Source organism: Cuculus canorus, chromosome 26 (genome assembly GCF_017976375.1).
Source record: "Cuculus canorus isolate bCucCan1 chromosome 26, bCucCan1.pri, whole genome shotgun sequence".
In the NCBI taxonomy this organism is placed as follows: Eukaryota; Metazoa; Chordata; class Aves; order Cuculiformes; family Cuculidae; genus Cuculus; species Cuculus canorus.
Genome location: NC_071426.1, coordinates 1,004,507 through 1,021,630, shown reverse-complemented (window position 1 = coordinate 1,021,630; position 17,124 = coordinate 1,004,507). Strand labels below are relative to the sequence as shown.

At 43.1% G+C, this 17,124-nt stretch overlaps 1 protein-coding gene and 1 long non-coding RNA gene across 7 annotated transcripts in view; one reads left to right on the top strand and one right to left on the bottom strand.

Moving 5' to 3' along the window:
• LOC128854674 (uncharacterized) overlaps window positions 1-7,978 on the top strand; it is a 63,277-nt gene extending 55,299 nt beyond the window's left edge. The window contains exons 2-3 of the long non-coding RNA XR_008453620.1: window positions 5,574-5,676; window positions 7,593-7,978. This is a non-coding gene — a long non-coding RNA (uncharacterized LOC128854674). The remainder of the gene's footprint in view (window positions 1-5,573; window positions 5,677-7,592) is intronic.
• The window catches only part of UNC5D (unc-5 netrin receptor D), a 152,157-nt gene that overhangs the window by 11,556 nt on the left and 123,477 nt on the right, over window positions 1-17,124 (bottom strand). For all 6 annotated transcript variants that reach the window (XM_054088979.1, XM_054088978.1, XM_054088974.1 and 3 more), the window contains 5 exons: window positions 15,140-15,224; window positions 9,868-10,036; window positions 7,994-8,221; window positions 4,984-5,133; window positions 709-873 (listed from right to left, as the gene is read on the bottom strand). In XM_054088979.1, the coding sequence (XP_053944954.1) occupies window positions 709-873; window positions 4,984-5,133; window positions 7,994-8,221; window positions 9,868-10,036; window positions 15,140-15,224 (797 nt within the window). The remainder of the gene's footprint in view (window positions 1-708; window positions 874-4,983; window positions 5,134-7,993; window positions 8,222-9,867; window positions 10,037-15,139; window positions 15,225-17,124) is intronic.

Here is a 17,124-nt window from a genome sequence, read left to right as displayed (position 1 = left end):
CTCTGGGAACGTGGGGACGTAGGTCCCTGTAAAAAGAGAGCCGGGGGTGGGGAAAGGCAGCAGCGACTTTGTACTGAGAGAGATTGAGGATGACAGAAGATCTTTATGAAAGAACCATAAAGAACCGGAGAAACACTTGGCCGTGTTCTGAGGATGTTTTTGCACACACTGAGGTTTGTGGCTTCCTTATTTAGCTGCTGCATTCTCTGCATTGTCCATTTAGCACTGGGCATAGAGCTTTAATCCAGAAGTATTGATCTGGATTAACCAACAAAGATGCTCAATAATCTGAAGTTTTCATTGCCGTGGGACACATCACCAGCTTGCTGGACTCATGTTTGATTTCTTTCACCTATGAGCAAAGCTACCGACCTCTTAGGACATTCTGTGTATAGAAAAATGTTCTAATAAGTGAACAGTCATCAGCCCAGGAGTGCACAGGGAGTCCCTCTGTCTTCAACCCTCTACAAGCTCTTCAGACGTTTTTTTTGCAAGAAAACTATTGCCACCAGCTCAAACAGAAATTATTTTTAGCGTCGTAGAATCTCTGTACTTTGATTTCTGCTGGAAATGGAATCTCTAAGACTTTACAGACTGGTTACAGGTTTGTCCAGGGCTTAAGAAACTGCACAGGGACAGGAAGGACAAAACCGGGGAGGGATCACAACTGCTACCACACAGCAACTTCACAAAATGAAAACACTGTACCTCTAGAATGGATGTCTGAATCTGCAGGATTTGCTCGTGGCCCTTGACTTGCCGGACACAGACCTTGCAGGAGAGCTGGGTAGTGGCGGGAGTGTAGCGCTCCAGGGAAAAGGCACAGAGCAGCGGCTTCGGGCTGCTGCACCACACACGGGAGAATGGGACTTCCTGGGAGAGAAACGTACCCCACAGAGCGGGGAAAGAGGCATGAGAGAGAGAGAGAGAGAGAAATTGTGAGAACCACAAAATGATAAAAAAATCCAGGATTTTTCTCTGCAGTTGCTTTTTCACCAACATCTCCGCAAACTCAAAGTAGGACTAAGCTAATAAATGACAGTTTAATTGATAAATACCAAGATACTACATTTACTGAAAGCTTTGATTTTATCCAATGATACAAACAATGAGAGACTCTTGTCCAAAATGGAACCTAAGGAAGATGAACGTCACAGGGATCATAGCTCTCACTCTGATCTGTGTCTCCTGGTCCTCACCTTGTCCTACAGAACCCACAATAAGGATCTGTGCGCCCTCTGCACATTAATGCACACAAAGCACGGCAGCCTTATTTCTGTAGTTATGTCCCATCCGAATTCAAATCCACCCACCGCCCACCCCAGGCAGTCCCAGCTCTGCCTCTTGGGCTCGCCCTGCCCCGTGCCGTGGCTGCTTTAGCGACTCCTCTGCTCCAGGCACAGACATTGGTGGGATGAACGCCCGCACCCAACGCTACAGACACAACCGAGCAATTAATCATCAACGATTGCTGGCATCTCTGGTTGCTCCGAGTTCCTACAAACATGTTCAAATAGGCAGGAGGAGTACACGGGGGAGCTAACGTCTATTCTAGGATTCCTTTCTAAATACCAAAGTTCTGTTCTTCATCTCCTGTTTACACTTTCAGAATATGTTATTTTATTCTTTATTAATGTCCAACCTAAATCAGCTACAAGTCCACCACCATCTATGCTGTAGTCATGAAGGCAAGTAAGCAGAAAATACAACTAAACCAAACGTTCTCTATTAATTTAATAATATTGGAAAACAGTGTAGAAGAGGCATCCTGGAGAATAATGTAAAAGGGAAAAAAAGACCGATATTAATATTTAGTTCTACTATATCTTAGCATTCATCTATATGATTATGGGACAGCGTTAAACAGCTTCAATGAAAAGTGATTCTAACACCAGAAAACTAGTTTAAAGATTTTTACATTAGTTTTTCTAGAGGAGGAGTATAAATTCTCAGCTTATTCTGTCCCTTTTTCATGATGTACTAATTTTTAGAATTGATTTCAATGCCACGTGAAGCTGATCCTTGAAAGAAAACACAATAGCTACCACATGCAAACCTAATCTGGACAAACATTCTGCTTGCATTTTTCCAGAGCTTTATAAAGGGTTAATAAATGCCACAGACAAAGAAATAAAATGTGCAGCCAAAGGCACCCGTGATTCCTTCAGTATTTAATAGTGATGGCTATAACTGCGTGACCACCACCCAGTCACCTGCCTCAATGAGCTGTTTAAACACAGCAAACCATGCATTTAACTCTTCCAATCAGGTTGTGGGAGGGCACCTAAGAGCTTAGGGCTCAGAAAACACGTATTTCTGCATTCTTGCCTTCCTACAGCAATTTTTATTGGACTTGGGATGCAATCTTTTCTCTAAAGAAATCAGCTGTAGGGTGGAACTCCGGGAGTGCGCAGCTTCAAAGCTCAGCCTCACCCTATCCCGTAAAGCACAGGCAACACTAAACTGGGGAGAGCGCTGTTGTACCCAGAGCTGATGCGCACTTTACAGCCTCTTACGGAGTGTCTCGGGCTCTGCGATGATGCACTGAACGACAGTGATGAGCGTTCCGAGCCCGAGCAGTAGTGAGATACCGACAGCGACAAAGAAAACATTAGCAAAATATTAGAAGTGGAGTAACTGTAATTAGATTTTTCCAGAGTAATCATCTCTGCTTTCATTCAGAATCACTTAGCTGAAAAGAACTGCATGAAAGATAACAGAGGGGGCGAAGCATGGTGGAAGGATGAGTGTTTAAAGTATTCCGGAAATGCTTTCCGTTTTATTCACCCTTTATAATTAAGTTCCTAGTAGACAGAGGGAATGTAAATCATCTCATAGCTCCAGACAGACTCTGGATCCTCCAAGAGACACAAGATGCTGGGAAGACAGCTGCTTTTAACCCTCAGAGGTGCCTGTCTGGCTTCCGAACATGCCTGTCACAGCCTCCTCCTGCTCTGACACCCAACCAGTTTTTAAGGGTTCCCCCTCGTTCCTTGTGAAGACGGTGGGAAGGAAGCCAAGCACTCAGCATCTGCTCCTGCACGATGGCCAGGACAAACACAGGCACCAAGCACAGTCTAGAGAAATTCTGACTGCCACCTGCCATTAACTGCTTTTACGCCGCAGCTTTACGTGATGATTTATTCATCTGTTCAAGCAGGATATTTACTTAGCTGAGAAATCTTTAACATAAACCTTTCCTCATCGGACTCTCCAGTAATGCTTCCGTTTGATGGACCAAATGGGCTATTACAGAACGGGCTGTTTTCTGTTGTTCCTGGCAACCAGAAGACAGCTCGTTATTAAAGTGTGGTACATAGGAGAGAAAACAAGGAAACACTAGAAGGTTCTTTTACACATAAAGAGGCTGGAACCAAAGCAGAGCTGTTGGGAGCTTTCACAAACGTTCTCCTGAGCAGGAAATCCAAAGCCAGCATACATTGTTCTGCAGCTTCAGCTGCCCGGGTCATGCAAACCATACTCAATTATAAAGTGTAAATATTTATTTGGCCCCACTATCAGCGCTCTGTCAGCCCTCTCTGTCAGCAGCGGTTCTGCAGGCGCCGCTTTCTAACCCGCAGAGGCTGCTGAGAGCGTGAGTGATGTGCTGGCTGCGATCAAATCTTCCCAAGGCAAGCACGGCCCCTCGGCATCCTTCTGTGAGTGATGGGTCTCTCATCTGACTTCTTATTTTTGTTTTTATCTTGCAGCAATCATTTAATAGCTGCTGTGCCACTTGCATCAGGTTCAGCAAGGTGAGGTCCTTGCAAGGCATGAAGATTAATACAGACAAATCCGCATTGGCCACCACGTCTTGTTTTAACAGCACCCTGCAGTCCAGTTTTGACCAAGAACTCCAGACTATTCCTTGCCAACAGAGAACAAGGCTGCAGCAGCAAATCCCCTTTCTTGAGTTACCAGCAAAGTTGGGTGCAGGCAGCACAGTGAGGACCATTTTCTGCAGGTCATTTTCCTACTCTATCCCACCCCACGGTTATTCGGGTTCTTAGGGTCTGTTCTGCCTCATGTATCACAGAACCGTTCAGATTGGAAAGCTCACCCAACCCAGTCCAACCATCAGCCCAACCCCACCGCGTCGGCTGAACCATGTCCTGAAGTGCTGCGACCAGATGTTCTCTGAAGCCCTCCAGGGATGGAGACTCCACCACCGCCCTGGGCAGCCTGGCGAGGGCTTCACCATTTGGTAAAGAAATTTTTCCCAATATCCAATCTAAACCTCCTGGATATATTTACCTGGACACAGATCAGGGTTTCTAAGCTTCAGAACCCAATACCAATCAAGTTCTGGAGAACATGGCAACACATTTAGAACCATTTCTTTGCCAAAATACTGACTGATTGGTAACTGTCTATCTATGTGCTTCGGGGAAAAGGGAGACTATGGAGTCTAATTAAGTTCTGTATTGTAAAGCACCAGCCCACAATATGTGCCAGCACACCGCTCATAATTTCCAATAGCCAATATACTTAGAAATTCTTCTTTTGTTTTGATTTTACTTTCCTCTCTTCAACAGCCTCTTTAATTAATGTAGTAGAGAAAAAATTATTTGCTCTTCCTCAGCTCTAATTCTTAATATATATGTGCTGTAATTTGAACTCATGACATTTAAAGTGTTACATTTAAATGTCATTTTCAGCCGTATATTCATAGTTATATTGAAATCAGAATGACAGTGATACCAAAAACATCTTAATGAGTAATAAAATTTAACAAGAGTCTTGGCCTTCCGTTGGAGGTAACTGAAATGAATTTTTGTAAAATGAAAACTGAAAGCATGATGTTATATACGAAATCTGTGCTTATCAAAATCGTAAGGCGCAGCATTTTTATGGCATACTTGAGATTAAAGCCTCACCTTTCAAAAATAAAAGGGACCGTCGTCTTCCTTGGGTTGTGCCTACACTAGCGAGAATTCTTATCTCCCCTGAATTCAGATGCAAACGGATAAAAAGGGAAGGTACCTGACATGCAGTAAATGGTTTGATTCTCCAAAGGAACGGAGGGATGTCCAGGACAGATATCTGAAGACTGAAGGTGTTCCCTTTGAAGTGCAAGAGTTTTGGTTCCTCCAGTAATTGTCCTCCTTGGAGTCTTTCATCCGAAACCACCTCCTGCAATGGCAGAGCAGGAAGGAATTTTTTCAGTATTAGGAGTAAATAAACATCTAATGAAAATTCACCTTTATGAAAGGTGGTTGGTTCACCTACAGTCTGTCGGGGTATGGCAGTGGAGAAGTTATCCCGTGGGCCATATGGCGGCACTGGCATTTATCTTCCACCGCTGGAGTCAAACGGATGGTCGGGCATGGCCAGTTCCGTGTCCCTGTACGTAGTGACTGGACCTGGGACACTGAATTTTCTTCTTGGCCCCCTCAATACCAACACCCACACAACTCCGACCAGGGATGCATTACTTGAGAAGGAGACTTTATAGGTATTGCAGCACAGCAGTGCCCGTCTTCACATTTTGGGTTTCAGGTCAAAGCAGCCTGTTGTCTTTTTTACTGCAAGCTACTCATGTTTGATTGTTACTATTTCATTGCATCCCACAGGATATCACCATCACAAAGGAAACGTTTACCCGCAGTTCATCACCCCGAGCGCCCTCTAAATCAGCGTGAAGAGGGACGCAAGACTGTATCAGCCCATTTCCAGGTAAAGCCTTTTCCCTCCAGAGAGAAAAAGGGGAACACTTCGAACTGTGACATTGTTGTAACTTAGTCTGTCCTGGAATAACACAACTATCCTTCGTGTTTTAGGGAAGCTTTTGAGTAGGAAAACTCATGCAGGCTGTGTCCAGTATTCCTAAAACACTTGACATACAAAGCTCAGCAAGAAATTTACTTGATGGACTAAAAGGAAGATAAGACAACACAAGGCACGCCTGCTCAGTCACCCATGCCATCCACAGCAGTTTTGGTGGGAAAGTTCTCTCAGGGCTTTCAAGAACACTAAGAGAAACACACTGAGTGCGCACACATTGGACAAAACGCTTCCATTTCATTTGTCCTCTCTTGGACATTCTCAGAACTACTGGACGTGACCCTGAGCAGTCGTGGAAGGGCTGACTGAGCAGGAGTTGGCACTGCAGCCCTCTACGGGTCTGCTCCAGTCTAAGTTTTTACATAATTCTGTGAACCCAAAAACATCATAGTTAAAAAATCATTCCTGCCTCTACTTAAGCAATGTTTATTCCTCTACCACTACAGTAAAAACGCTGGTGAGGAAGGAAAGCTCGCAGAAGGCTTTAAAAATCAGCCTGCAAACAGTCTTTCAAAATTACCTTTTTTTATCCACATAAATAACATAAAATCTGTGTATATGGAAGAGGTTTTGTGCTGTCAGTAAAAAAAGTTATTGTTAGCAGAGCTACTGGAGTCATTGTGACCTTCTGAAAATATAACAACTGTGAGAGCTTTCTGGAACAATAACAAAAGGATTTCTATTATCAACCAATTTACAGACATTGAGTTGGTTTTAACTCCCGATGGTTGGGGTTTGTATCAAAGAAGGAATAACAAGGGAGATTTTAGTTTCTTATTTCATACCATTTTCAAAATTCCCTGCAAGAGTTGGAATTTTTGGTAAATGTCCCACAGTGGAAGAAGTAACACTCTACCGTTAATAACGTATATGGTCCTTAATTCCACAAGCATCAGCAGGACCACAGCAAAACAAAAGGACTTGGTTCTCTTATTTTGAAAGCCAAGAGTTTCCCAAACTTGGGCAAAGTCATCTGTTGGAAAAGGCAGGGAAGTTTTCACACAGGAACAAAGTGAAAAATCAAGGAACTCTGTATCTTACAGAGGATCGACAGTAAGGATCGACCCTGATACTATAATTTTTCCATGCTCACCACTTTGTATTTACACTACCGTGAGGCTGATGTGCTGTGCTTCTAAGGGAACTATAATTGCCTACATAAACACTTGTCTCATTATGTACATCCACCCTGCTCTAATTTCTGCGAATGCGCACAATTGGTAATTATTCCTCTCACCATTTTCCACAGACTCATCCAGGAAAACACCGGTAACCCAGGAATTGTGTAACTGTTACAAAGGGTACGATTACAAAGCTATTGTGAGTCTTTAGCTATCCTTTCAGTGGCTCTGCTTTTATTAGAAGCACACAGACATCAGTGCACGCTTCATTAAGATTCATGCTTCTATTCTGTACAATAGGAAAAGGAAGGAAAAATTCATCTGTCACAACTGTCTTCATTTCAGTTCCCCAAAGAAAACCATTTTGTTAAAGCTTCCGAGTTCACCAGGGCTGCAAAAGCCAGGGAATTTCATTGTTTTGTTTTGGAATGCCAGGTAGAAAAATCATGCTAATTTTTATCGCCACTCGGGGATTGGTTTGTGTGGGTTTTCTTTTTTTTTTTTTAAAAGGGGGAACGTACGATTATAATTTAATTTGTGTTTAAAAAGACTGTGAGGTAATCTCTTTCTTTTTGCTCAAGTTGTAAACAGGAGAGGAAATCCTGAGCTGACTAATGAAGTGTAAGAGTAATAAGCGTGATAAATGCTACACATCAAACGATAATGACTGACATTTTCTGCTTGTAGAGGAGCAGCACTGCACCCTGCGCTGCATGCGAGGAAGCTCTGCCGGGGACACGGAGCAGCCGAGGCACTGCGCCCAACCAAACGCACTCGGTGCATCAGCTGCAGCTTTGGAGTGCCTTTGCCATGGGTACGTGGGTTTTGGTTAGACTAGAATGGGGGCAGAGAGAGTTCCATCTGCCAGGCAAAAAAATGAAGACTTTGGCTATCCCAAAGCTCTTGCAGTCTAAATTCACAAGTGGAACAACAGAGCAGAGAAGTTAAAGGACACAGAATAAGTCATGCAGGTGTGGCATAAAAAAACCAGAGTGTTCTCACTGTTCCGGACTATCGCCAGGGCTCTGGGACCATCCCCAGGATGGAAAAATAACTAAACACCAAATTAATGAAGTGAAACCATTTACCTGAAACGCACAAGGGGTGTTATCCATACAATATACTCTCAGATTGTAATCCAGAGAATTGCAAGACAGGCAGCCAAAAACGGCGACTTTCAGCTGTCGGACGGCACAGTCAGAGATGGGTTCTCCAATAAGAGCATAAGTTCCAAAGCTGTTTAAGAGAATGTGACAGGCATAAGGATCCAACAGGCAGTAGCAAGAAGTAGTTTCCTCTTCCACAGACATCACTTCCTGCAAAATGAAATTCAGGTTTAAAAAAATATAAAAGAATAGAATCAACAGGCCTTGACACTGGGAGTCAGGACTTTATCTGTTAATTTTTATTCAACTGGAATGTAAAGTATTTCTGAGAGCCAGGCTGCACAGTCTTTACTCACGTTGCCCTCAGGGAAGGGGAGAAGGCAGACCTAAATGAGTAAATACTCCCAATTTAGCCCTGAGTCAGCAACGGGATTTATAGCAATAGATTGCACAGAATTCAGTGTGTACAGCATATAATAATAATGATGCGTAAGCAATTTGAGCATTTCTTTCCAAGTGCTTTTGACTTTCTAGCTAATTTTTTCCCCAATGTCAAGTTAAGAAATTACCTTGCAGATTAAAGTCAATAAGCAAACCCCGAACAATAGTCGGTGTTTGACTGCCTTTCAGCACATCCATTACAGTTGTGTTTACCTTCATCAAAAAACTACCTATCCTGCTCTTCTGCCTTTCATGCTTAGACCTGCATTCCAGCGCCCTCAGATGAGGGATCAGAGCAGCCACAGCCCGGCAATAGCTCACTAACGCCAGGGTGTCTGGAACCAACACCGGTGGAGCCGACCAAGGACCAAGTGTGTCTAAGGGAGGAAATCTAAGCTGAATTTGAAATGGCTTAGAGAAAAGCAACAAATACCGTCGTGGTTTAGGGGAGGAAAGGGATAGTATGAGTTATGGCATCCAGGAGTGGTTTAGATATCCTGGCTTGTCCCCTCACAATGCAAGGAACTAAGCAGTTCCATCAGCAGCAGTGCAATAAAATCAGATTGACTATGGATTTGTGTTTAGTTACCAGGTTCTGTGGTTTGAATAACAGCGAACGTTTTTATAACTGGGAAATCCAACACCTTTCTTTCCTGTGTGGCCTTCTATAACATGGAGTAACAGTTTGGTTCATGCTTTAGACTGTCTCCCCAAATGATGCAGAAAGCTTAGCATCTTTGAGCCTGCTGCCTACCAAGCAGTTGCAGTCGAAGATGGCCAGTGGGCTTAAAAAATATAGGTGGACAGGCACAGAAGATCAAATGCCCTTGTCACGAATGCACAAAGCTTAATTTCCCCAGTGAATCAGGATTAGAAAATACACGTTCGGCTAAAAAAGCGAAATACTTCATTTAGTTTAGGCTAATCCTTCAGAGGTTACGAGCGCAGCGTGGTCACTGCATGCCCATTAAAATGACACATAGGCAGAGAAGATTTTTAAATCAGGAGGATCCTTCTAGGCTAAAAGCCCCTAAACATCAAGTGGATGTTTTTCACCAGTTCTCTAACTTCCTTTATGCTGTGATAAATTCTCACGTGGGTATCATGATCTGTTTTGACATGAGCCTCTTTGGGAGCTACGGTCCCCCAAAACACAGCTTTTACAAATAAACAGCTACTGGCTGCATTATTAAGTGATCGGAGAAAATGAACACCTTCTTATGTCACATGGGCCAACTGATAAAGTTGTCCCTTTTTGCACATCTTGGTAAAAAGAGCTGAAAACAGTTTAACTGACTGTTAATTAATACAATTTCTTCAAGACGTCTGTTTCTCTCACACAATCCTGGACCTGTGCCTGCATCAATCATTTTTCCATCATTACTATCAACTTTGAAGCGGAATTCTAAACTTACCTCCCACTTCCCTTGCTGTGTCCTTTTTTTCAAGTGAATGTTCCAGTGCTCTGAGTTGACTTCTGCGCAGTGCGGTATCGTCAAGGCAAACGGCGTGCTGACAGACAAATCTGAGGGCCCACAAGTTACTTCTGGTCCTAGAAGAACGTCTGTGCCTTCTGGCTGTAGGCTTTGTGTATGGGAAAAGACAATAATGCCTGTTAGGCTCTTTTTAATATGAAGTGAGCATTTACTTTAGTTAAAATCTAAGTACCTTGCTCATCTGTTACAGAAAAGGATAAGCAAACCAATTACTGTGCTAATTTTCAAGTAGAAGCTGTAGCTGGAGACGAAACATCTCTGTTAGGGCATATCCACTCAAATTGTTGGCTGGTCAGTTTAGGATTCTGGTCTTTAAAATACATTTTGATTTGTTTAAACCAAATACACCACTAAAATGACTCTATGCGAGTAAGCTTTGCTTTACGCACCAGCTGGTGGCATTGCCATCTAATTCTGCCTTCAAAGACTGCCATCAACAATGTTTGCACAGTAGTGAAGATAAAACAAATTACTGTTTAAAAACACTCTCATAAATTTTCCCAGATTGAGTGTGATCTCCCTGGTTTGAAAACACATTCCTGTTCTGCACAGCAAAGCAGCTCGGTAACTTCTAGCACACATCAGGGGCAGGATGACTTTGCTTAAATTTAGAACTCTGCAAAGTAGATTGGTGCGTGTGGGCTCCGTTACAGTCAACGGAGATCCCACCAGCACAACTGAGGTCTAGGGATCCATCCAATCTGAACGGAACCACCTCTGTCTGATTAAATTAACTGCTTGCTAAGTCATAAAGATGAAGTATCTGGCAAGAATCTTCTTCTCTTCCATTCAATCCTAAATTTAACCTCATCTCACATAAATGTGTTTTCCTTTCCCTCTTATAGTAAATACCTGTGCAGAACCAGTGATAAAAGGGATGAGACTAATTTCTTACACATTAAACTAGAAACTGAAGCATCTTGCCCTGTTTGGGGTGTGTGGGTGGTTTTTTGATGCCATAATCCTTCATTTAGGTTGTATGATCTGAATTTTTGGCTTCTAAATTAACGGGCATTTAATTCACTCTTAAAATTAAAGCAACCAGGTGGTGGAGCGCTGGAATAGCTCCCCAGGGAAGCAGTCATGGCACCAAAGCAGACAATAGTCCAGAAGCTTTTGGCCAACACCCTCAGATCCACGGTGTGAACGTTGGGGTTGTCCTGTGCAGGGACAGGAGTTGGACTCGGTGGTCCTTGTGGGTCCCTTCAGCTCAGGACATTCTGTGCTTCTAAATGGTGTTTCCAAGAGAAAAATAAGGGGAAAAAACTCAGCCAAGATAGAAATAAGATGATAGGATAATAAAATCAAGATATAAACAACAGAAAAATCCCTGCTTAGAAACGAGGATGTCCTTCCAGTGCCATCACGAGCTAACAACAACATGGCCCTGTAGAGCTCTGCAGTAGCAGCACGGCAACAACCAAACCATCCCATCCTCGCTCTGCTCAGCCCAGTGCTTCACAGCTATGCTATTAAATTCCAAGTCACCCAAGCTGACTTGGTACTGCATTTAAGCGAATGGAGCTCTCATGGAGGCACACTTACGTGGAGCCCTGCACTCGAATCAATCAGATTCCAACCCTACCAATTGCCTTTGCCCATCTCTCCACCAGCACCTGGGGACAGTGTTCTCCATGTAACCGGAGTCACAAGTGCTCAGAAAATGCAGTTAAAAACCACCATTCTTGCTAAAGATTCAAGAAGTTCTGACGACTTTGGTGACAGCTCTTACTAAAGGCGACGCGTACAAGTATTTGTGAGATGAAGACTGCAGTGACACGAAGAAGACACAATGTGCTAACAAAGACGGCCAATTCTGCTTTTTCTCTTTCAAGCATCATAAAAACAAATGCTCCCTTAGCCTCAGTGCTGCTAAGCGTCCGTAGGGTTCTTAAAGTAAAAAAAGCCCGAAAGCACAATATAGCTGCCGTGTGCCTCTCGAGGAGGCATGAGACGGGGAGGGAAGAGCAGCGAGCACAAAGCAGATGGCACCCGCAGGCCTCGCTGCAGCAACGCGCCTTGGCAGCGGTTGCAGTCTTACTGCATTGAGACACCTGAGGTTTGATGCACTGCTATCAGGATGACCACTCTAAGCAGACAGCTCAAGCAAAAAGCTACTTGCAGCTGCTTATGCCAATGAGTAGCAATTTTTCCCAACTCCTGCACTGTGAGGAAAACACTGTTGTAGCACAAAATACTAAACATCACCCACATCACCCTTTCCAAATGGTATTTGATTTCCTTACAAATAAACCCCTCCAGCAGTTACCCCAAATCACCTCTCTTTCCAGCTAATTTAAGAAATCATCCAGTTAGCTACAAAGAAAAATGTCTCAGAATTATTAGAAAGCCTCAAGCCAACTTTTATATGTGTTTATTGTTCAGTCAGTTAATTCAGTTCATGATTCCTCTCTGCGTTCCTTTCCCTTATCTCTGTTTTGATGCAGCTGCAGGAATGGGGTAACAAAAGCAGATTTCCAGAGAGCGAGCCCAACCTTCGTTATTTCACTTGGTTGGTGCATTTCTATCCTATCTCTCTCCCAACACACAAATCCTTTGCCAAGTGGCTGCTGACAACAAATGCCTCAGCTACGGGGAGGTGGTCGTGGTGGAATTTTACTGAAGTTACCTTCAAAGCTGCCAATTCATCTTCAATGCGGGAGGAAAAGGTAGAATATTTTGTTTTCAGCACAACACCTTTTAGAGGTGTGAATCCAGAGTTTTAGTTATGCTACTGGTGACGATGCCCACCAGAAACAGTTCATATTTTTCAAGTATCAAGAATGAAACAACACACGAATATACAAGATACAACAAGAAATGAAGTCAGGAGTGGTAGGAGAGCCCTGTAGCAGCAAAGGTGCTGTGAAAGGTGAGCGGGAGCCCACGACTGTGGTCTGCCAAGTGCCCTCCCACCCACCTTATCAAAAATAATAATAATTAACAGAAAAATGAAGAAGCCAGAGGCACTGAAAGGTTGTAGGCGCCGTCACAGCCCCGGCAGATCCACAGGGTCACTGTGTCACACACCGTGGAGAGAGCAAGAGCAGGGCTGCGCGTGACTGACCACCGACAGCCCGAAAGGAGCCACGCGATGGCTTTCAGAGACTCACTCCCCTCGTAGAACATATTGGGCAAACATATGGAGGGTCTGGGAATTATTTAATGCCAAATGAACTGAAATCAGTTAATTAGATGAAGTCGCACACTTGTTGCGAGTAGCAAGAGCCTTCTGTGCAAGAGCTGACATGGTATTAAGGCTGTCGTGCAGTTCTGAGCCATTTATTAGAGAGAGGGAAATGTTACCAAACGCTGGTATTTAACATCCCCTTTGTTTCAAGGTAAAACAAATCAGTAACCGGCTCTGTCTCCTCAAATCCATCAAAATCTGCGTTTTCCAGTAAAAGAAAGACAAATAGTCACTGTTGCTGAGCACAACTTAAAAAATGGTTTTACTAAAAATACTGCACTGGGAAGGAACATCAGGAATTGCAGAGGGCAGAATGTGGTGGTGGGGAAAAGTACTGGTAATGGGGCTTCTGGCACTGAGAGCTTCATTTTCAGTTTAGAATTTGCTGCTAGAGGGACACTGGCACCTGAAGCTGGAATGCTAAGGAAATGTTAGGGTATCTTCCCTGGAGGAGAGGCCTCGGTGCCCGTCAGCCTCGCCCGAAGCAGCAGCACGTGGTGCCACAAGTGCACGATGGCCTCGTCGTGTTTGGCCGTGCAGAGCCCCCAAGCTGTGACACCAAAGGGTGTGTTCCATCCCAAAGCCCTGCTCCATTAACATTCCATGTTGGAATACTGTGAAGGTTAACCAGAGAAGCAAGGAAGTGAATGGAAACAACACTGAGCACGCCTTTTTTTCTGGATGCAGTGAATTTCTGAGAAGAATTTGATATTTGCTTTTCAATATTTACTCCCCAGTGCCTTATCATAGATTCGTTTAGGTTGGAAAAGACCCCTAAAGATCACTAAGTACAACTGTAAACCTAACGCTGCCAACTCCATCGCTAAACCATGTCCCCCATTTAAAGGCAGAGCTAAACAATATCCCCTTAACAGCCCAAATACCGCTGTCTTTAGCTCAGTGCTTGGCTAAAGAGTGGGGAAAAGCAGCTGCCCCATCCCGGGGGTGCTAGGAAAGCCTGGTTTATTCCCCCCAGCTTAGATGGAAGAAAGACAATATCAACCCTGCCTCAACGATGGGAAAATAAATGGAGTAATTCGATGAAAAAAAAAGTTTGCTCTTGTCTCACTTTACAGAATCTCAGTTTAAAGAAGAAGGATAAATCTCCCTGTGATAATCTCGGTTTGCTTTGCTACCTCTGCTTCTGCCCACAAAAAAAGGAAAAGAGTAGGCAAAATTTGCTGCTTGTTTTTAATTAACCTATTTTAATTCATTTTTGCAGAACCCTTGCAGATAAAACAGCTGGGGTGGGTTTTTTTCTCCCTTCCTTTTACATATCTTAATCTTTCATTGAAAATGATCAAAACCCTCTGGCAGCAGATGGGGATGGAATATGAAAGTTTTCACAAAGGAGTTCAGATATCAGAGGAGGGGAAAAAACATAAAAGGATCTCACTTTAAGTTCTGAAAAATATTTCCAGACTTTAAAATTTATAGGCAGCTCCGCGTCTTCCAGTTCTTAAAGGAAAACTGCAGCAACCATTTGGCTATAAATTATTGCAAGTAAATATATCCGGTATATGCAGTGATTTTCTTCTTTCCACAGCTCCTCAGAGACACCCACCAATTTTTCAGTGCTTTTAGCTGTATATATGTTTAAGGTGAAAGAGATAAGAGGAATAACTGCTGTAAAGAACCACAATCAACTCTCCCATCTCCCGTTGTACAAACATGCCCTTGATTAGTACTAAACCCCTTCCGTCTCACAAGCACTCGAAATGAGGCTTAATCAGTGCCCCAGCCCTCACCTGGGACCAGCGTCTCCTGAAATTAATTGATTAATTAAAGCATACACTAGAGAGTATTCACTTAGTGCTGAATGTAAATGGTGAAAGGGCAGTTTGAGAAAGCTGAGAAAGTTATTTAAGAACCTATATTTTTAGCCAAAATAGTGTTTGGAGCACATCACTGGAACCTGTAAGAGTGGTGGTGAAGGCAAGACAAATGGCATAAATCCATGAAATGAGGCAGTTCCACAGATTCCGTGTGTGTGGTTCTCACCTGGACTCCTTTTGAGTGATGGCAAGATAGATTTCCCAAGAACTCTCCTCAGGAATAGCTCCATGTGGTATCAGCAAACTGACTCCTGCAAAAGAGCAGAGGCAGAGCTCACCTTCGGAAAGGCTCTGGGTGTACGGAAAGATGCACAACTGGCCTCTGACTTACATGACCAAGAATGGCCACTGAGTGGAGCAGAACAACGCTCCTCGGAAAGAGTGGTTCTGACCACAACATCACCAAGTGAAAGAAAAAGACATTATTAACACGATCCACATAATTATTAATATTTAACTGACTGAACCTGGAATTATACAGACTCGTACCTCGAAACCTCACGCTCCAATAGAGTTTTGAAATACTATAGTTGACATCCCAATGTTTTGCATCACTAAGTGACACTGGATTCCTGGTCTAGATGTGACTGAAGGCTGCTCTTCATCCTTGGGCAGAAGCAGACCCTTTGCCTCCTTCAGCACTTACCAAAAGACAGGAATTTATGGCAACAAAAAGGTTCCATCAGCTGTTTCCTTATGGCTTCCACTAGACTGGTTTGTAATCCCAGTCATTTTGATGGTCTCGTTATCTGACAGGCTTCGACCTGATGCAGCAACAGAACAATCTCTTTTTGAGTTCCCTGTTTAATTTCTGTTCCCTTTTCTTTGCCTTTCCCCCCTATTTTAAATAATAGTCAAAAGCACACATTCCTTTGCTAACTTTTAAGGGAGCTTTTGCCAGCTCCTGGGAGGTGGGCAGGGCAAACTCGTTATGAAAGGTTTTAATAATTCGTTGACTCTTTCACTCTTATTTACCACAACGCCTCTTGGGGGTTCACATGTTGTCCTCTGCATCGCTCCACGCTTCACAAGACACGATCGTGCTTTAAACTTTGCTTGAAACCTCTTTGCACCCATCTGCCCCTTTCTGACTCTGAAATCAAATCCGGTAATTCTAGATTCACAGGGAATCTCACAACAGAGACTACGTAACCGAAGTAATCTGAATTTGCATACGAATCATCATGGCTTCTTGTTCAGATACAGAATAACTGGGGAATCAAGTGATGTGCTGCTCCTTCTACTCCACTAGGATAAAATGGAAGTTAATAAGGATGCTTTCCACCGGAAAATTAAACTGTTGTACAGCACACTTAGTGCTCGAAGGTGGTATTTTACCTTGCATACATCACACAAGGCAGAACTCAGCTAAGCAGCGACAGGACCGCACTATCATGTACGACTGGCCGGCAAATTTGATTTTACATAGCCAGAAGGAAGCGCATAAACTGCAAATGGACCAAATATGCATTTAAATAATCTAATTGATGGGACTATCATTATATAAATTAGCTAAATGTATAGTATGAGGGACTTCTTCATTTATGACTTAACTGACTCAGTGCCTCTGCCTTTGTAATATTCATTGCTGAACATAAAAACAATCTGTGAAGAAATTAATACATTCCATATGTTATTCATGATTGTGCACTAAATATTAGACCCTTCAATTCAATTCTGTTATCAATCTTCTCTAAATACAGACCGCATTTTTTTACAGTAACCTTTAAAGCATCCATTTTATGGATGCAACATGACAGATAAGGCTCTAAAGCATTCGGTTCAATGAGATACTGAGATAACCCCGGATACAGTGGTCAAACGAAATCAAAGTTGAATTCAAAGTGAATTATGATGACCAGACTTTGCAAGATTCCCTCAGTGGTGGAATCTGTCTGTTTCTGCTACGCTGGCCATTTTGAAAACAAAAGTATCCAACACAAGGAATTGCATTCAGTACGATACGAACACAGTGATGCAGCGCAACGCATTCCCGGACGAGGATTTTAACATCCTTTAGTTGATTCCAATTTGGTGGTGTACGTTTTCACCTAATTTCACAAAGCATTTCGTAAGTCTCAAATACGCCTCACAATACTCTGAAGTTGCAAAATAAACTCTACTTCTTAAACAATGCAAATTGAGCGTCTC